At 45.0% G+C, this 20,254-nt stretch overlaps 1 protein-coding gene and 2 long non-coding RNA genes across 10 annotated transcripts; 1 reads left to right on the top strand and 2 right to left on the bottom strand.

The window, feature by feature from the left end:
• Window positions 1-281: 281 nt before the first annotated feature.
• LOC118384079 (dynactin subunit 4) lies at window positions 282-20,052 on the bottom strand. 4 transcript variants are annotated; one of them, XM_052517579.1, is made up of 15 exons: window positions 19,802-20,052; window positions 18,749-18,819; window positions 18,572-18,607; window positions 18,035-18,213; window positions 17,518-17,561; window positions 16,767-16,874; window positions 14,104-14,124; window positions 13,670-13,743; window positions 12,965-13,077; window positions 9,373-9,482; window positions 9,172-9,245; window positions 8,997-9,051; window positions 8,126-8,233; window positions 6,999-7,096; window positions 282-1,429 (listed from the first exon to the last, which is right to left on the bottom strand). In XM_052517579.1, exons 1-15 carry the CDS (start codon window positions 19,934-19,936, stop codon window positions 1,213-1,215), a joined length of 1,443 nt encoding a protein of 480 aa, XP_052373539.1. In that variant the 5' UTR covers window positions 19,937-20,052; the 3' UTR covers window positions 282-1,212. The 4 variants fall into 4 exon arrangements, with proteins under 4 accessions (XP_052373539.1, XP_052373541.1, XP_052373542.1 ...); XM_052517581.1 differs by lacking the exon at window positions 14,104-14,124 and having other exon boundaries at window positions 19,802-20,048; XM_052517582.1 differs by lacking the exon at window positions 18,572-18,607 and having other exon boundaries at window positions 19,802-20,043.
• On the bottom strand, window positions 1,437-6,258 carry LOC127929605 (uncharacterized). Of its 4 annotated transcripts, none has more exons than XR_008135420.1 (5): window positions 6,086-6,258; window positions 5,338-5,450; window positions 4,772-5,108; window positions 4,092-4,241; window positions 1,437-3,037 (listed from the first exon to the last, which is right to left on the bottom strand). It is a non-coding gene; the product is annotated as an uncharacterized LOC127929605 (long non-coding RNA). The 4 variants fall into 4 exon arrangements; XR_008135425.1 differs by lacking the exon at window positions 6,086-6,258 and adding an exon at window positions 5,596-5,689; XR_008135427.1 differs by lacking the exon at window positions 5,338-5,450 and having other exon boundaries at window positions 4,772-4,959; window positions 5,823-6,258.
• On the top strand, window positions 11,335-12,824 carry LOC127929611 (uncharacterized). Of its 2 annotated transcripts, none has more exons than XR_008135445.1 (4): window positions 11,335-11,459; window positions 12,061-12,249; window positions 12,559-12,610; window positions 12,714-12,824. It is a non-coding gene; the product is annotated as an uncharacterized LOC127929611 (long non-coding RNA). The 2 variants fall into 2 exon arrangements; XR_008135456.1 differs by having other exon boundaries at window positions 12,662-12,782.
• Window positions 20,053-20,254: the final 202 nt, after the last annotated feature.

The following is a 20,254-nucleotide window of genomic DNA, read 5'->3' as shown; positions in this document are numbered from 1 at the left end:
CCACCTTGTGGTGGCACTGTCAACATGCACTAAATGACAAAAGGGAAATCGATTAGACTACAGTTTAAAGACAACCAATAAACAATACATGAATCAAAAAGGTAAAAACACAAAATTATTCTAATAAAGGCCATTGACGGCCAAAAAGTCCTGATTTTAACTTTAATTCGAGAAATGAACTGTAAGTGAGTTGTGTTTGTGACTTTTGTCTGGTTGGTCCTCGTCTCTCGTTGGAGCCCATTGCCTTCGACTCCTCTCCAATAAACACAACACACACAAGGTGTTTTTAAAACATTCATTTTATTAGCCAGTACAGGTTAACCGTGATATAAGGCTCTGTCTAACAAACCAGGGGGGGATTCCTTCCAGACAAATCAAAACAACGCCAGTGAAAGGTTGCTACCAGCCCCTCCCTGTTGGTCACATCTTCAGTAGAAACTCTCCAATCAATATAAACTTCACATATGTAATTCAAATGTATGTTTGACCGATAGTGTTAAAGTAATATCTAATATCTTTACCGCTGCAGACCGCCTCAAACTGACACGTCTACAGGTCTCACTACTTCAATACTGCTAATAGAACAACTGACTGGACTTTAGTACTGAAGACAACAGCAAACAGAACTCCTAACTCCTTAGTCTCACCCTACCTTCAACCCAGAGAGGAGAAACCGTGATGACAGTCTCATCCTACCTTCAACCCAGAGAGGAGAAACCGTGATGACAGTCTCATCCTAACTTCAACCCAGAGAGGAGAAACAGTAATGACAGTCTCATCCTACCTTCAACCCAGAGAGGAGAAACAGTAATGACAGTCTCATCCTACCTTCAACCCAGAGAGGAGAAACAGTAATGACAGTCTCATCCTACCTTCAACCCAGAGAGGAGAAACAGTAATGACAGTCTCATCCTACCTTCAACCCAGAGAGGAGAAACAGTAATGACATCATCTAAGATACATTTATTAGTAGGTAGATGTAGCCTGGCATAGCATGCAGGTAAATACTCTTCATCCTTAGAGGATGATGAAGATAATGCTTAAATTGAAGCGTGAAGCAGGAAAGGGTCTCTGGAACGGCTTGGGGGTACAGAGAAGTGTGTGAGTGTGTGTGAGAGAGAGATATAGGTGATCCAATGCATGTACAATGTGTGTGTGTGTGTGTGTTTGTGTAAAAGATATGTATTTGGTGTGTGTGTGTGTGTAAGCTCTTCAAGCTATGATCGGCCCCAGGCTGAGCTCTACGTGGTGTGTGAGCCAGATGGCCTCGGTGGGGGCGTCGCCCTCCTCGCTCGGCCTTATGGGAGCCGCCAAGTTGCGGAAGTCGTGGCGGATCTTAAAGGACACCGTGACATCCCCGTCCTCCTCGCGCTGAGGGACCACCTTGATGAAGAAACCGATCTTATTGGATTTCCTGAAGGCCACCACACTGGAGGAGAGACAGGAGCAGAGAGGGAAGGTTAGGAGATGAGGGCCTGAGAGGGAAGGTTAGGAGATGAGGGGCTAGAGAGGGAAGGTTAGGAGATGAGGGCCTGAGAGGGAAGGTTAGGAGATGAGGGCCAGAGAGGGAAGGTTAGGAGATGAGGGCCAGAGAGGGAAGGTTAGGAGATGAGGGCCAGAGAGGGAAGGTTAGGACACCAGGGCCAGAGAGGGAAGGTTAGGAGACCAGAGCCAGAGGTAAAATGTCATCCTACTCCCTATAAAGTACACGTGTTCTAAACTAATGTCCTTGCTCCTCAGTTCATACAGCACGAGGATCTCCTTCCAGAGAGACATCAGGGACTGTAACATACTCTGTTTCACGGAATCATGGCTCTCTCTGGATATACTGTCCTGGTCCATACAGCCAGCTGGGTTCTCAGTTCATTGCACAGACAGGAATAAAGAACTCTCCGTGAAGAAGAAAGGTGGAGGTGTATGTTTCATGATTAACTACTCTTGGTGTGATTGTGATAACATACAGGAACTCAAGTCCTTTTGTTCCCCTAACTTAGAATACCTCACAATCAAATGCAGACCATATTACCTCCCAGGAGAATTCTATTCTGTTATAGTCACAGCAGTGTATATTCCCCCTTATGCTGACACAGCGACGGCCCTCAAACTAAACTGGAAACCACATATCCTGCGGCCGCATTTATTGTAGCTGGGCATTTTAACAACGCAAATTTGAGGAAAATTCTACCGAAGTTCTAACAACAAATTGACTGTAGTACTCGCTTAGAAATAAAAAACACTAGACCACTGCTACTCGCCCTTTTGAAGATGCCCCCCTCCCCCGACCTCCCTTTGGCAAATCAGATCACAACTCCATTTTTCTCCTCCCTTCCTATAGGCAGAAACTGAACAAGGAAGTACCCGAGCTAAGGTCTATTCAACGCTGGTCTGACCAGTCTGAATCCACGCTTCAAGATTGTTTTTGATCACCGGACTGGGATATGTGCCTCTGAGAATAACATTGACGTTTACACAGACACAGTTCATCAGGAAGTGTATAGAGGATGTTGTTCTCACTGTGACTATTAGAACCGACGATAACCAGAAACCGTGGAGAGGTGGCAGCATTTGCGCAAAACTGAAAGTGAGAACTACCGCATTAAACCATGGCAAGGTGTCGGGGAACATGGTTGAATACAAACGGTGTAGTTAATCCCTCCGTAAGGCGGTCCAACAGACAAAACGTCAGAATAGAGACGAAGTGGAGTCGCAATTCAACGGTTCAGACGAGACATGTGGCAGGATCTATAGACAATCATGGATTACATGAAAACCAGCCATGTTGCGGACACCAATGTAGTTGTATTTATTATGGTTCCCCAGTAGCTGCTGTTAAGGCAGTAGCTACTCTACCTGGGGGCCAGCAACATTAAGGCAGTAGCTACTCTACCTGGGGGCCAGCAACATTAAGGCAGTAGCTACTCTACCTGGGGTCCTAGCAACATTAAGGCAGTAGCTACTCTACCTGGGGGCCAGCAACATTAAGGCAGTAGCTACTCTACCTGGGGTCCTAGCAACATTAAGGCAGTAGCTACTCTACCTGGGGGCCAGCAACATGAAGGCAGTAGCTACTCTACCTGGGTCCTAGCAACATTAAGGCAGTAGCTACTCTACCTGGGGTCCAAGCAACATTAAGGCAGTAGCTACTCTACCTGGGGTCCTAGCAACATTAAGGCAGTGGCTACTCTACCTGGGGTCCAGCAACATTAAGGCAGTAGCTACTCTACCTGGGGGCCAGAAACATTAAGGCAGTAGCTACTCTACCTGGGGCCTAGCAACATTAAGGCAGTAGCTACTCTACCTGGGGTCCAAGCAACATTAAGGCAGTAGCTACTCTACCTGGGGTCCTAGCAACATTAAGGCAGTGGCTACTCTACCTGGGGTCCAGCAACATTAAGGCAGTAGCTACTCTACCTGGGTCCTAGCAACATTAAGGCAGTAGCTACTCTACCTGGGGTCCTAGCAACATTAAGGCAGTAGCTACTCTACCTGGGGTCCTAGCAACATTAAGGCAGTAGCTACTCTACCTGGGTCCTAGCAACATTAAGGCAGTAGCTACTCTACCTGGGGTCCTAGCAACATTAAGGCAGTAGCTACTCTACCTGGGGGCCTAGCAACATTAAGGCAGTAGCTACTCTACCTGGGGTCCTAGCAACATTAAGGCAGTAGCTACTCTACCTGGGGTCCAGCAACATTAAGGCAGTAGCTACTCTACCTGGGGTCCTAGCAACATTAAGGCAGTAGCTACTCTACCTGGGGTCCTAGCAACATTAAGGCAGTAGCTACTCTACCTGGGGTCCTAGCAACATTAAGGCAGTAGCTACTCTACCTGGGGTCCTAGCAACATTAAGGCAGTAGCTACTCTACCTGGGGTCCTAGCAACATTAAGGCAGTAGCTACTCTACCTGGGGGCCAGCAACATTAAGGCAGTAGCTACTCTACCTGGGGTCCTAGCAACATTAAGGCAGTAGCTACTCTACCTGGGGTCCTAGCAACATTAAGGCAGTAGCTACTCTACCTGGGGTCCTAGCAACATTAAGGCAGTAGCTACTCTACCTGGGGTCCTAGCAACATTAAGGCAGTAGCTACTCTACCTGGGGTCCTAGCAACATTAAGGCAGTAGCTACTCTACCTGGGGGCCAGCAACATTAAGGCAGTAGCTACTCTACCTGGGGGCCAGCAACATTAAGGCAGTAGCTACTCTACCTGGGGTCCTAGCAACATTAAGGCAGTAGCTACTCTACCTGGGGTCCTAGCCAGTAGCAACATTAAGGCAGTAGCTACTCTACCTGGGGTCCAGCAACATTAAGGCAGTAGCTACTCTACCTGGGGGCCAGCAACATTAAGGCAGTAGCTACTCTACCTGGGGGCCAGCAACATTAAGGCAGTAGCTACTCTACCTGGGGGCCAGCAACATTAAGGCAGTAGCTACTCTACCTGGGGGCCAGCAACATTAAGGCAGTAGCTACTCTACCTGGGGTCCTAGCAACATTAAGGCAGTAGCTACTCTACCTGGGGTCCTAGCAACATTAAGGCAGTAGCTACTCTACCTGGGGTCCTAGCAACATTAAGGCAGTAGCTACTCTACCTGGGGTCCAGCAACATTAAGGCAGTAGCTACCTACCTGGGGTCCTAGCAACATTAAGGCAGTAGCTACTCTACCTGGGGTCCTAGCAACATTAAGGCAGTAGCTACTCTACCTGGGGGCCAGCAACATTAAGGCAGTAGCTACTCTACCTGGGGTCCAGCAACATTAAGGCAGTAGCTACTCTACCTGGGGTCCTAGCAACATTAAGGCAGTAGCTACTCTACCTGGGGGCCAGCAACATTAAGGCAGTAGCTACTCTACCTGGGGTCCTAGCAACATTAAGGCAGTAGCTACTCTACCTGGGGTCCTAGCAACATTAAGGCAGTAGCTACTCTACCTGGGGGCCAGCAACATTAAGGCAGTAGCTACTCTACCTGGGGGCCAGCAACATTAAGGCAGTAGCTACTCTACCTGGGGGCCAGCAACATTAAGGCAGTAGCTACTCTACCTGGGGGCCAGCAACATTAAGGCAGTAGCTACTCTACCTGGGGTCCTAGCAACATTAAGGCAGTAGCTACTCTACCTGGGGTCCAGCAACATTAAGGCAGTAGCTACTCTACCTGGGGCCAGCAACATTAAGGCAGTAGCTACTCTACCTGGGGCCAGCAACATTAAGTAGCAGTTAGCAGTAGCTCTCTACCTGGGGGCCAGCAACATTAAGGCAGTAGCTACTCTACCTGGGGTCCTAGCAACATTAAGGCAGTAGCTACTCTACCTGGGGTCCAGCAACATTAAGGCAGTAGCTACTCTACCTGGGGTCCTAGCAACATTAAGGCAGTAGCTACTCTACCTGGGGGCCAGCAACATTAAGGCAGTAGCTACTCTACCTGGGGTCCTAGCAACATTAAGGCAGTAGCTACTCTACCTGGGGCCAGCAACATTAAGGCAGTAGCTACTCTACCTGGGGTCAGCAACATTAAGGCAGTAGCTACTCTACCTGGGGGGCCAGCAACATTAAGGCAGTAGCTACCTACCTGGGGCCAGCAACATTAAGGCAGTAGCTACTCTACCTGGGGTCCTAGCAACATTAAGGCAGTAGCTACTCTACCTGGGGGCCAGCAACATTAAGGCAGTAGCTACTCTACCTGGGGGCCAGCAACATTAAGGCAGTAGCTATCTACCTGGGGGCCAGCAACATTAAGGCAGTAGCTACTCTACCTGAGGGCCAGCAACAGCTTTGTAAGGCAGTAGCTACTCTACCTGGGGGCCAGCAACATTAAGGCAGTAGCTACTCTACCTGGGGTCCTAGCAACATTAAGGCAGTAGCTACTCTACCTGGGGTCCTAGCAACATTAAGGCAGTAGCTACTCTACCTGGGGGCCAGCAACATTAAGGCAGTAGCTACTCTACCTGGGGTCCTAGCAACATTAAGGCAGTAGCTACTCTACCTGGGGTCCTAGCAACATTAAGGCAGTAGCTACTCTACCTGGGGGCCAGCAACATTAAGGCAGTAGCTACTCTACCTGGGGGCCAGCAACATTAAGGCAGTAGCTACTCTACCTGGGGTCCTAGCAACATTAAGGCAGTAGCTACTCTACCTGGGGGCCAGCAACATTAAGGCAGTAGCTACTCTACCTGGGGGCCAGCAACATTAAGGCAGTAGCTACTCTACCTGGGGGCCAGCAACATTAAGGCAGTAGCTACTCTACCTGGGTCCCAGCAACATTAAGGCAGTAGCTACTCTACCTGGGGGCCAGCAACATTAAGGGTAGCTTCAGCCAACAACATTAAGGCAGTAGTTACTCTACCTGGGGGCCAGCAACATTAAGGCAGTAGCTACTCTACCTGGGGGCCAGCAACATTAAGGCAGTAGCTACTCTACCTGGGGGCCAGCAACATTAAGGCAGTAGCTACTCTACCTGGGGGCCAGCAACATTAAGGCAGTAGCTACTCTACCTGGGGTCCTAGCAACATTAAGGCAGTAGCTACTCTACCTGGGGTCCTAGCAACATTAAGGCAGTAGCTACTCTACCTGGGGGCCAGCAACATTAAGGCAGTAGCTACTCTACCTGGGGGCCAGCAACATTAAGGCAGTAGCTACTCTACCTGGGGGCCAGCAACATTAAGGCAGTAGCTACTCTACCTGGGGGTCAGCAACATTAAGGCAGTAGCTACTCTACCTGGGGGCCAGCAACATTAAGGCAGTAGCTACTCTACCTGGGGGCCAGCAACATTAAGGCAGTAGCTACTCTACCTGGGGGCCAGCAACATTAAGGCAGTAGCTACTCTACCTGGGGGCCAGCAACATTAAGGCAGTAGCTACTCTACCTGGGGGCCAGCAACATTAAGGCAGTAGCTACTCTACCTGGGGTCCTAGCAACATTAAGGCAGTTTAAAATATACCACACCTCCTCGGGCCTTATTGCTTTATTCTACTATGATTTGATATGACCCTATTGTACTTCAGACTCACTCTGGGTCGTCCTGGAAGTCCTGTGGCTCGGCCAACTCGTCGTAATCTGCTGCAGCATCCTTCCCTGCCAGGACCAACTCCTTGGTAGGAACAATCACCTATAAAACATCATCATCATCAACAACAGAGGTGAGAGGTCAGCAGTAGCTTTGTAAAGGGAGGGTATATTACTGGAAACTTTCGAAAATTGACCAGTAAACTACCAGAATTGTGATATCTTTCAAGGCTTTTGGGGCGGCAGGTAGCCTAGTGGTAAAAGCGTTAGGCCAGTAACCTGAAAGGTTGCTCGATCGAATCCCTGAGTTGACAAGGTAAAAATCTATTCTTCTGCCCCTGAACAAGGCAGTTAACCCACTGCTCCCCGGTAGGCCGTCATTCTAAATAAGAATTTGTTCTAAATTGACTTGCCTAGTTAAATAAAAATTGTGTAATCTATCACAAGACACAGCTCGTGGCCCTTTTGGGTACTTTAGCTCATCATAGGAGTCTAATCATTTCTGGCCCTCTGTATGGCCTTATCACAAAATAACTTAAAACATTTTTTTTAAACAAATTAAGAATGAGAAAGCTGTAAAAAAAATATATATATATAATATATCCTTCCTAAATGTAAACCATCAACTTAGTGATTACCATTGGTGTTTGCTATGAGGGTTTCAGCCATTTTGTATTTGAGATTCTTCAAAGTAGCCTCCCTTTGCCTTGATGACAGCTCTGCAGACTCTGGGCATTGAATGAGTACACTTTTGACTGGGACAGCATGCATATTTTATTTTTCTAAATATATATATATATACACGTTTTTTTTATTGTTTTACTGTGACAATGTATTTGCTGTCAATGTTTTGGGGCCAAACTAGTAGTTGTGAAAACTGGTAAATAGATAGAAGAGTTACAGAGTGAAAATAAAGACATTGTTGATTAGATGCTTTTTTCAATTCATTTGTCTATTTTCTCTTGAACCACATGATCTATCTATCATAAACTCATGGATACAGAAAGAAAAACTATATATAAATATATGTTTTCAAGTATAAATTACTGAAGATGCAATAGAAAATCTGTTACTAAAGATCCCGGTAACCTTGGTAAATTACCAGTAGCTTTCCAACATTAGTCTGTAGTACCTTAGCAGTGCTATTGATGTCCTCTGGGTCTCCTTCCTCACAGCCAACCAGGGTGACGTGGGTAATATTCTCCACAGGGTTGGTCAGGGTGAGCAGCACCTGGCACTCCTACAGACAACATGATACCACTCATACTGTAAGTCATTCTGCTCCCCTACAGACAACATGATACCACTCATACTGTAAGTCATTCTGCTCCCCTACAGACAACATGATACCACTCATACTGTAAGTCATTCTGCTACCCTACAGACAACATGATACCACTCATACAGTAAGTCATTCTGCTACCAAACAGACAACATGATACCACTCATAGTGTAAGTCATTCTGCTCCCCTACAGACAACATGATACCACTCATACTGTAAGTCATTCTGCTACCCTACAGACATGATACTACTCATACTGTAAGTCATTCTGCTACCCTACAGACAACATGATACCACTCATACAGTAAGTAATTCTGCTACCCTACAGACAACATGATACCACTCATACTGTAAGTCATTCTGCTACCCTACAGACAACATGATACCACTCATACTGTAAGTCATTCTGCTCCCCTACAGACAACATGATACCACTCATACTGTAAGTCATTCTGCTACCCTACAGACAACATGATACCACTCATACTGTAAGTCATTCTGCTACCCTACAGACAACATGATACCACTCATACTGTAAGTCATTCTGCTCCCCTACAGACAACATGATACCACTCATACTGTAAGTCATTCTGCTCCCCTACAGACAACATGATACCACTCATACTGTAAGTCATTCTGCTCCCCTACAGACAAAATGTGACACAGATTGTCTTCAAACATGTTTTGGGGCCTGTTCCATTACTTGAATAATTGACTTGCCTTCTGGAAGCGCAGGTTTGGAATGGACATTATTCTGACCTCGGGGATGTAACTCCTTTAGGATTGAAAATCACATCACTTTACTGAGACATAATACAACAAAACCAACATTGAAGAGTAGAAAACAAAAAGGTGAATGTGTTTCGGTACAGAGGAGATGCTAAGCAATACTTACACAGCCACCAGCTGGATTTTGAACTTTATTGAGGTTGGGTTGAATTCTGGCTTGCTCAGATTGTGCTCACATTTCTAGGAAGAAAAGAAACATTTCTACCATCAAGATAAACTGACAGAAAAACAACAGTAAAATAATAGAAAAAGGATAATTTCTTGAGAAGGTTAGTGTCGTGTAAAGTACTGTGTCTCGTAAACTGACCCTGCATCGCAGAGAGCGCTTGATCAACAGGTGTTTGTGTTTGGGGTGGAGCTGAGAGGCTCCGGCTGGCTGGAAGTCAGGCTGGAGCAGCCGCTGACGCAAGGATGTTACTGGAATACATAACACACACCAGGGAGTTAACAAAACCTGGTCAACCAGACCACAAAACACAGTCAACAACAAAACCCGGTCAACCAGACCACAAAACACAGTCAACAACAAAACCTGGTCAACCAGACCACAAAACCTGGTCAACCAGACCACAAAACACAGTCAACAACAAAACCTGGTCAACCAGACCACAAAACCTGGTCAACCAGACCACAAACCTGGTCAACCAGACCACAAACCTGGTCAACCAGACCACAAAACACAGTCAACAACAAAACCCGGTCAACCAGACCACAAAACACAGTCAACAACAAAACCTGGTCAACCAGACCACAAAACCTGGTCAACCAGACCACAAACACAGTCAACAACAAAACCTGGTCAACCAGACCACAAAACCTGGTCAACCAGACCACAAAACCTGGTCAACCAGACCACAAAACCTGGTCAACCAGACCACAAAACCTGGTCAACCAGACCACAAAACACAGTCAACAACAAAACCCGGTCAACCAGACCACAAATCCTGGTCAACCAGACCACAAAACCTGGTCAACCAGACCACAAAACCTGGTCAACCAGACCACAAATCCTGGTCAACCAGACCACAAAACCTGGTCAACCAGACCACAAAACACAGTCAACAACAAAACCCGTCAACCAGACCACAAATCCTGGTCAACCAGACCACAAATCCTGGTCAACCAGACCACAAAACCTGGTCAACCAGACCACAAAACACAGTCAACAACAAAACCCGGTCCACCAGACCACAAACCTGGTCAACCAGACCACAAAACCTGGTCAACCAGACCACAAAACACAGTCAACAACAAAACCTGGTCAACCAGACCACAAAACCTGGTCAACCAGACCACAAAACACAGTCAACAACAAAACCTGGTCAACCAGACCACAAAACCTGGTCAACCAGACCACAAAACCTGGTCAACCAGACCACAAAACCTGGTCAACCAGACCACAAAACCTGGTCAACCAGACAACAAAACACGGCAGATTTGAAAACAACCACAGCATACCCTAGTTATTGATATAGCAGTAGACTTTATTATAACAAATAGCTCTAAGGAAAAGTAGTGGATGAAGCTAGAATCCTTAGTCGCGATATTATTTGAATTAAAATTAAATGATGTGTACCCCTTGACTCTTGAAGAATAGAACTGATAAATGCCCTCCCTCGTGAGCTTTGTTCAACTGTCGTACCCCATCTGAACACAAAATATAAGCTTGTTTTACTGAAAATGTTTGGAAAACAACAAATGTAAAAACACTGTATAGCCTCATAACATGGTTAAAACACTCATTTTTAATATCAGTCCTTGCATCCATAGCTTTGTCTATTAATCTGAGAGTGGGTTACATTTCTGCAGCCCCATCGCTCAGATGTTTACCAAAACAGTGGAGGAGAGCACACTTTGTTATTGTTTCAATTAACGATTGTAGATTATTTTTTCTTTCTATTAAGTACTAATCATTGTTACCCTCAGGTAGGTGGATAGGTCTGGGTTAGTGTAGAGTTCAAGGTCCGGGGTTAGGCTTAGGGGTTAGGTTTAGGGGTCGTTGTCTCTTACCCTCAGGTAGGTGGATAGGTCTGGGTTAGTGGTTAGGCTTAGGGGTTAGGTTTAGGGGTCGTTGTCTCTTACCCTCAGGTAGGTGGATAGGTCTGGGTTAGTGGTTTGGTTTAGGTTTAGTAGTTAGGGTTAGAGGTTAGGCTTAGGGGTTAGGTTTAGGGGTTAGGGGTTGTTGTCTCTTACCCTCAGGTAGGTGGATAGGTCTGGTGTAGGTTTAGTGGTTAGGGGTTAGTGGTTAGGTTTAGGGGTTAGTGGTTATTGTCCCTTACCCTCAGGTAGGTGGATAGGTCTGGGTTAGTGGTTAGGCTTAAGAGGTTAGGTTTAGGGGTCGTTGTCTCTGACCCTCAGGTAGGTGGATAGGTCTGGGTTAGTGTAGAGTTCAAGGTCCGGGGTTAGTGGTTAGGCTTAGGGGTTAGTGGTTATTGTCCCTTACCCTCAGGTAGGTGGATAGGTCTGGGTTAGTGGTTAGGCTTAGAGGTTAGGTTTAGGGGTTAGTGGTTGTTGTCTCTTAGCCTCAGGTAGGTGGATAGGTCTGGGTTAGTGTAGAGTTCAAGGTCCGGGGTTAGTGGTTAGGCTTAGGGGTTAGGTTTAGGGGTTAGTGGTTATTGTCCCTTACCCTCAGGTAGGTGGATAGGTCTGGTGTAGGTTTAGTGGTTAGGGGTTAGTGGTTAGGTTTAGGGGTTAGTGGTTATTGTCCCTTACCCTCAGGTAGGTGGATAGGTCTGGGTTAGTGGTTAGGCTTAAGAGGTTAGGTTTAGGGGTCGTTGTCTCTGACCCTCAGGTAGGTGGATAGGTCTGGGTTAGTGTAGAGTTCAAGGTCCGGGGTTAGGTTTAGGGGTTAGTGGTTATTGTCTCTTACCCTCAGGTAGGTGGATAGGTCTGGGTTAGTGTAGAGTTCAAGGTCCGGGGTTAGGTTTAGGGGTTAGTGGTTATTGTCTCTTACCCTCAGGTAGGTGGATAGGTCTGGGTTAGTGTAGAGTTCAAGGTCCGGGGTTAGGTTTAGGGGTTAGTGGTTATTGTCTCTTACCCTCAGGTAGGTGGATAGGTCTGGGTTAGTGTAGAGTTCAAGGTCCGGGGGTAGTGGTTAGGCTTAGGGGTTGTTGTCTCTTACCCCCAGGTAGGTTGATGGGTCTGGATTAGTGGTTAGGGGTTGTAGTCTCTTACCCTCAGGTAGGTTGATGGGTCTGGTATAGGGTTAGGGGTTGTTGTCTCTTACCCCCAGGTAGGTTGATGGGTCTGGTATAGGGTTAGGGGTTGTTGTCTCTTACCCTCAGGTAGGTTGATGGGTCTGGTATAGGGTTAGGGGTTGTAGTCTCTTACCCTCAGGTAGGTTGATGGGTCTGGTATAGGGTTAGGGGTTGTTGTCTCTTACCCCCAGGTAGGTTGATGGGTCTGGTATAGGGTTAGGGGTTGTAGTCTCTTACCCCAGGTAGGTTGATGGGTCTGGTATAGGGTTAGGGTTGTTGTCTCTACCCCCAGGTAGGTTGATGGGTCTGGTATAGGGTTAGGGGTTGTAGTCTCTTACCCCCAGGTAGGTTGATGGGTCTGGTATAGGGTTAGGGTTGTTGTCTCTTACCCCCAGGTAGGTTGATGGGTCTGGTATAGGGTTAGGGGTTGTTGTCTCTTACCCCCAGGTAGGTTGATGGGTCTGGTATAGGGTTAGGGGTTGTTGTCTCTTACCCCCAGGTAGGTTGATGGGTCTGGTATAGGGTTAGGGGTTGTTGTCTCTTACCCTCAGGTAGGTTGATGGGTCTGGTATAGGGTTAGTGGTTGTTGTCTCTTACCCCCAGGTAGGTTGATGGGTCTAGGTTAGTGGTTAGGGGTTGTTGTCTCTTACCCTCAGGTAGGTTGATGGGTCTGGTGTAGGGTTAGGGGTTGTTGTCTCTTACCCTCAGGTAGGTTGATGGGTCTGGTGTAGCAGTCTTCAGGCAGTGGCTCCACTTCATCTAAAGCCTGAGCTGGTTCTATGTTAATCTCCTTCTGGTCTTCACCTTCCTTCAGACTAGAATAGGGACAGACACAGTGAAGGCCATTATAGGAGACAAGGACAGACACAAGGGCAGACATTATAGCAGACAGGGAAATAAGTATTTATGAACTACCAGCATGGCTTTATCCCAAACTGCACCCTATTCAGTGAACAACATGATTTGTCATGTCCGTGAACAATAAAGCAATAATGGTGCATTATAGTATCAGAATGTGATACTCATACATTATGGACAATATAAAGGAATGGTGCATTATAGTATCAGAATGTTATACTCATACATTATGGACAATATAAAGGAATGGTGCATTATAGTATCAGAATGTGATACTCATACATTATGGACAATATAAAGGAATGGTGCATTATAGTATCAGAATGTGATACTCATACGTTATGGACAATATAAAGGAATGGTGCATTATAGTATCAGAATGTGATACTCATACGTTATGGACAATATAAAGGAATGGTGCATTATAGTATCAGAATGTGATACTCATACATTATGGACAATATAAAGGAATGGTGCATTATAGTATCAGAATGTGATACTCATACGTTATGGACGCTAACATTTTAGTGAATGCAAAGTAATACTCACGAAAGACCAGCCAGACTGGTGATAGGAGCTCCAGGTCTCTGTCTCTGTAGTCTGGTACCCAGACCATACTTCTCCTTTACAGAGCAACACAAACACAAATGTCAACTAACTCACAGACAAGACACCACCATGTGGTAAACTTACAGGGGAGGAAACACTGGCATTTCTATTGATAACTGTTCAAATGTTTAGATTTTTCAAATATATAAATTGGGAAAACATTTACTAGCACAAATACCTAAAAAATACAATTCTGATTGAAGCCAAATAAATAAACCAAACCTAGAGAAATATTTTTTGGTTTTTGGATGAAGAGAACACAAATCTTTATGTTAACAGTGAGTTACAACCGTCTACTATACTACAGGCATTAACATTACATTTCCGAGAGAGAACAGTGTTTGTCTGTCAAAGTTGTGAAAAGTACAACTCACCACCACATGAATAGTGTGTTGCTGGGGGACGGAGGGGTTAAAACCAACATATCAGCGTGCAGAAGCAAAGACAAAGAAGAAAGTATCAAGTGAAACCAAAGCAGCAAACATGGCAGGTAACTGACGACATGCAACAGCAACAGAAAAGCATTAGTGGTATAGCTGAAGACTCCTCAGCTGCAGTAGCTAGTATCTAGCTAGCTAGCACACAGCGAGCTTATAGTGACTCTTCAGCTGCAGTAGCTAGTATCTAGCTAGCTAGCACACAGCGAGCTTATAGTGACTCTTCAGCTGCAGTAGCTAGTCTATAGCTAGCTAGCACACAGCTACAGTGCCGTGCGAAAGTATTCGGCCCCCTTGAACTTTGACCTTTTGCCACATTTCAGGCTTCAAACATAAAGATAGAAAACTGTATTTTTTTTGTGAAGAATCAACAACAAGTGGGACACAATCATGAAGTGGAACGACATTTATTGGTTATTTCAAACTTTTTTAACAAATCAAAAACTGAAAAATTGGGGCGTGCAAAATTATTCAGCCCCTTTACTTTCAGTGCAGCAAACTCTCTCCAGAAGTTCAGTGAGGATCTCTGAATGATCCAATGTTGACCTAAATGACTAATGATGATAAATACAATCCACCTGTGTGTAATCAAGTCTCCGTATAAATGCACCTGCACTGTGATAGTCTCAGAGGTCCGTTAAAAGCGCAGAGAGCATCATGAAGAACAAGGAACACACCAGGCAGGTCCGAGATACTGTTGTGAAGAAGTTCAAAGCCGGATTTGGATACAAAAAGATTTCCCAAGCTTTAAACATCCCAAGGAGCACTGTGCAAGCAATAATATTGAAATGGAAGGAGTATCAGACCACTGCAAATCTACCAAGACCTGGCCGTCCCTCTAAACTTTCAGCTCATACAAGGAGAAGACTGATCAGAGATGCAGCCAACAGGCCCATGATCACTCTGGATGAACTGCAGAGATCTACAGCTGAGGTGGGAGACTCTGTCCATAGCACAACTCTGGCCTTTATGGAAGAGTGGCAAGAAGAAAGCCATTTCTTAAAGATATCCATAAAAAGTGTTGTTTAAAGTCTGCCACAAGCCACCTGGGAGACACACCAAACACGTGGAAGAAGGTGCTCTGGTCAGATGAAACCAAAATTGAACTTTTTGGCAACAATGCAAAAACGTTATGTTTGGCGTAAAAAAAACACAGCTCATCACCCTGAACATACCATCCCCACTGTCAAACATGGTGGTGGCAGCATCATGGTTTGGGCCTGCTTTTCTTCAGCAGGGACAGGGAAGATGGTTAAAATTGATGGGAAGATGGATGGAGCCAAATACAGGACCATTCTGGAAGAAAACCTGATGGAGTGTGCAAAAGACCTGAGACTGGGACGGAGATTTGTCTTCCAACAAGACAATGATCCAAAACATAAAGCAAAATCTACAATGGAATGGTTCAAAAATAAACATATCCAGGTGTTAGAATGGCCAAGTCAAAGTCCAGACCTGAATCCAATCGAGAATCTGTGGAAAGAACTGAAAACTGCTGTTCACAAATGCTCTCCATCCAACCTCACTGAGCTCGAGCTGTTTTGCAAGGAGGAATGGGAAAAAATGTCAGTCTCTCGATGTGCAAAACTGATAGAGACATACCCCAAGCGACTTACAGCTGTAATCGCAGTAAAAGGTGGCGCTACAAAGTATTAACTTAAGGGGGCTGAATAATTTTGCAAGCCCAATTTTTCAGTTTTTGATTTGTTATAAAAGTTTGAAATATCCAATAAATGTCGTTCCACTTCATGATTGTGTCCCACTTGTTGATTCTTCACAAAAAAAATACAGTTTTATATCTTTATGTTTGAAGCCTGAAATGTGGCAAACGGTCGCAAATTTCAAGGGGGCCGAATACTTTCGCAAGGCACTGTAGCTTATAGTGACTGTTCAGCTGCAGTAGCTAGTCTATAGCTAGCTAGCACACAGCTAGCTTATAGTGACTGTTCAGCTGCAGTAGCTAGTCTATAGCTAGCTAGCACACAGCTAGCTTATAGTGACTGTTCAGCAGCAGTAGCTAGTCTATAGCTAGCTAGCACACAGCTAGCTTAGTGACTGTTCAGCTGCAGTAGCTAGTCTATAGCTAGCTAGCACACAGCTAGCTTATAGTGACTGTTCAGCTGCAGTAGCTAGTCTATAGCTAGCTAGCACACAGCTAGCTTATAGTGACTGTTCAGCTGCAGTAGCTAGTCTATAGCTAGCTAGCACACAGCTAGCTTATAGTGACTCGTCAATGTTCCAGTATGCCCCAGGTTCTAACCTAAACCAGTCCTTCTGTCCATACACACGAACTATACATGCAGTTCAATCAATGTCAACATACTGGAACATAACATTACATCATGTAGGCTATTCAGAAATAGTTGCCTTGTTAATTTCAGATCCCGCCACCAGCAGGGTTAATAACACAGCCATAACCATCACAACAAATAAAGATTAAAAGCATATTTGAAAATGCTCATTATTTAAAATAAAAAAAATAAAAAAGTGGGAGCTGGGTTGTGGTTATCGAGAGAGGTTTAACGTGTAAAACAGTTCGTATTCCAGAGAGAAGCGTGAAAGCTGAGCATGTTATCTGCCGGAGTGTGTGTGTGGTGTACCGAGAAGGCCAGAGGCATATAGGGTCGTCTCCTGGCCAGCTTCTTCCTGTCCCTCTCCAGTTTCTCTCTCTGGGCCAGCTGCTGGTAATACTCTATCAGTTTATTGATCTGAAAGAAAAATACCCAACATAACATGAGTCTGACTGTCATAGGATATTATTATTATAATAGGAGGAAGTGACAGGTCAGAGAACCATGTATACAGTAAACATATATATATATATATATATATATATATATATATATATATATCTCTCATCAGCATACCCCTTTTATTTTATAATTTCACCTTTATTTAACTAGGCAAGTAAGTTAAGAACAAATTCTTATTTAGAATGACAGTCTAGGAACAGTAGGTTAACTGCCTTGTTCAGGGGGCAGAACGGCAGCTTTTTACCTTGTCAGCTCGGAGGTTTCGATCTAGCAACCTTTCCGTTACTGGCCCAACGCTCTAACCACTAGGCTACCCTGCCGCCCCACCCATGTATGTTACCAGCAGGAAACAAATAGTAGAAAGCACAAGTCAAAGCCAACACTTAAGCCTGGGGCCTGTATCAGGAGTGTGTCTATTTGTGGTTGATCACAAAGTGTTTTTATTTTATTCTAAAATACAGCATCAATTACAATAGACTCTATGTAACTTCCAGTGTCACAGCATTCTACTGCCTGGGGTTGTCGAGCTCGACATGTGAGAAACACTTGAGAGAGCGAGAGAGAGAAAATAGATCCGACCATAAGGAAGGCAACACACCCGTTGAGTATGAGGGTTGTCCGGCTCCTGCCATCCTCCACTGGCTGAAGTGAAGACACACGAAAAAAATATATACAAAAGAAGTGAAATAGTCCTCCATAAAACACCTAACAAGTCAATCACACAACAGACACATAGGCTACTAGTCAAGTACATGATAAGGGACACATCTCTATTCAGAGTTACAATTACAAACAAAGCTCCATACATCAGATATTAATTTGTTTAGCATTTGAGCCATTCTAACATAGCCTATTAACAAGTCAGTCCCATACATCTCTCCCTCATCACCAATACAGGGGGGGGGGGGACACACACACACTTCCTTCAGTAACTTAGTAACTAGGATCACCAGCAAGGTTTGCTATTTGATTTGGTTGAAGCCACTTCTCACACTCACTCAGCCACAGGATAGCAGATCATGCTTAACATAGGCCCAATATACAAAAGTAAAAAAATAGTCGACAGTCCATTATCTCCCGCTCATCATCAACAGTAAGGTAGGCCTGTCACTCACCCACAGACTTGTCAGCCATGCCCACATCTCTGGATGTCCAGCGACAGAAGCCACAGGCCAGGTAGTAGGCCTTCTTCATGGTCGTCTTGCTGGGGTCGTCAGGAAGAGGGGCTGGGATGTTGGTTGCCCGGGTGGACAGGGTGTGCATGCAGCACGGGCAGTCGAAGCAGTTGGCACACCTGGGACACGACGAGGAAGAAGGTATAGCTACTTATAAACACTACCTTTGTTCTTCAACCGGAAGAACTAGTCGCAGTACTCAATGCCAGCTTTTATGGCTTTCCTTAACCCTAAACTAGGCTATAACTCACCTTAACCTAATCTTCGACCCCATATAATTACATATGTAATAGTAATGGGAAGGGTCAAGTTACATATCGGAATATTAATTTAAGCAATATTATTTTGGTGATAATTGGCTGTAGCTGCACCAAAACGCCAATATTTTTCCTTCAGAACTTGTTCACCGTCTTTTGAAATAGGGAGTCAAATAAACATGAATGATAGATAACCCTAAGCTTAACCTCTATGCCTAACCTGAAGTTTTCGTTCAGCTGGTTGCATATCCTCTTCCTAGAACAAAACAGAGAGCTGGGAAATGTAGGCTGGATGCAGCAGAACATTGTCAATGGCTACACAATAAGGAATAGGTCTATGCCATAGACCGTATATATAACAGGTCTAAGCCGATGCTCAGTTGCAAATGTTTCTCACCTGTTCTTCTTCAGCTTTGCCTCTGCTGAAGGCATATTCTCCAGGCAGCTCGGACAGTAATGCGAGTCCACCTAGAAAACAGAGGCAGCATTCAACAATCTATGTTAGTGGCACCTTATTTGGGGAGAACGGGCTTGTGGTAATGACTGGAACGGAATTAGTGGAATGGTATCATATACATCAAACACCTGGTTACCAGGTGTTTGATGCCATTCCATTTACACCGTTCCGGACATTATGATCCGTGGTTAAGTGGGAATACATGAATGTGCGTTGCTATCCATCGTAGCTAGCTACTAGTTACAACTGCACAGATAGATATTGGTTAATGCCGAAACATGATTAGTATGCGTTAGCAACCTATAAGCTTCAGTATAATACAAATTAAGAGTTTCTGTGGGTGAGGGTCACTGTCAGTTGTGTGGCTGTGTAAAATGAATAATCATGGCTGTCTGACGTGGCACGTATCCGACAAGATAAACAGGTAGCCAGCGACCTAAATAAGATATTTCACAATAATAATGACCTCTGTGAAAATGTGTTGATCTGAGACCGCACTGTGGTCGATCTGTCTGGGTGTGGTGATGAAGTACGTTAGCCAGCTAGGAGGCTGTGAAGCTAGCCAACCATTAAAAACGCTTTTCAAATGCTCGTTGGGTTTAAATTGTATTTCCAGTGGGAATTTGTGTCACTGTAAATTGGACAAAATAAGTTAATAGTGAACACAAACGATGTATTGTGTTGTTTGGTTAGCGGTCTTGCTTGATTGTTAACAGTTAGCTTAGCTAGGTAGCTAGCTAAAACGTACAACATTATGAAAGTAGGACGGAAGTAAAGACGACATATCCGACCAATCACACGACAGACCTGTTTAATAAATGTTGATTGACGTGCGATATGGCAAATAAGATTACAATGTTTATTGTACGTGGGCTGGACGATGTTGACCAATCCCTCCCAAACCGCTAACGCTACGAGCTTTGCAAGCTAGCTAGATATCTGTAGGATTGAGATAGTTAGACACACGGCAGTGTTGACATTTTCGTCACTTACCTCGTGAGACACACATTCTAGGGAACGCAATTCACTGCAATACCGACAAAAATAAAGTGTCGACAACGGCGATCGGATCTTTTTCTCTCCGTGAACTAGGTAGAGAACCCTGTCAGGTTGCAAAAGGGACGCCATCTCTAAACCGATGCCGCGTTCAAATCCACTGGGAACACGGAAGAGTACGAGATCAAATAATGACGTCAGTGATCTTCAGGTCGGAAAATGTTGGAAGCTCCGGAAAGAGGCCCGAGTTCCTGAGTTGGTTCGGCCGTACAAATCGATTTTTTTTTTCAGTCTGAGCTCGTTTTTTTTTTTTTTTTTCTCGAAATCCCAGTTGTTTTGTAGGCGCTTGACGTATGAAGTAGGAGATTTTCGAGTTCCCGAGCTCCCAATTAGTTTGAACGCGGCATGAATCCTCAGGCGTCGACGTCTCCTACTGTTGTCGTTTGGTCG

Source organism: Oncorhynchus keta, chromosome 4 (assembly GCF_023373465.1).
Source record: "Oncorhynchus keta strain PuntledgeMale-10-30-2019 chromosome 4, Oket_V2, whole genome shotgun sequence".
NCBI classification, from domain to species: domain Eukaryota; kingdom Metazoa; phylum Chordata; class Actinopteri; order Salmoniformes; family Salmonidae; genus Oncorhynchus; species Oncorhynchus keta.
This window is presented reverse-complemented; position numbering and strand designations above follow the sequence as displayed.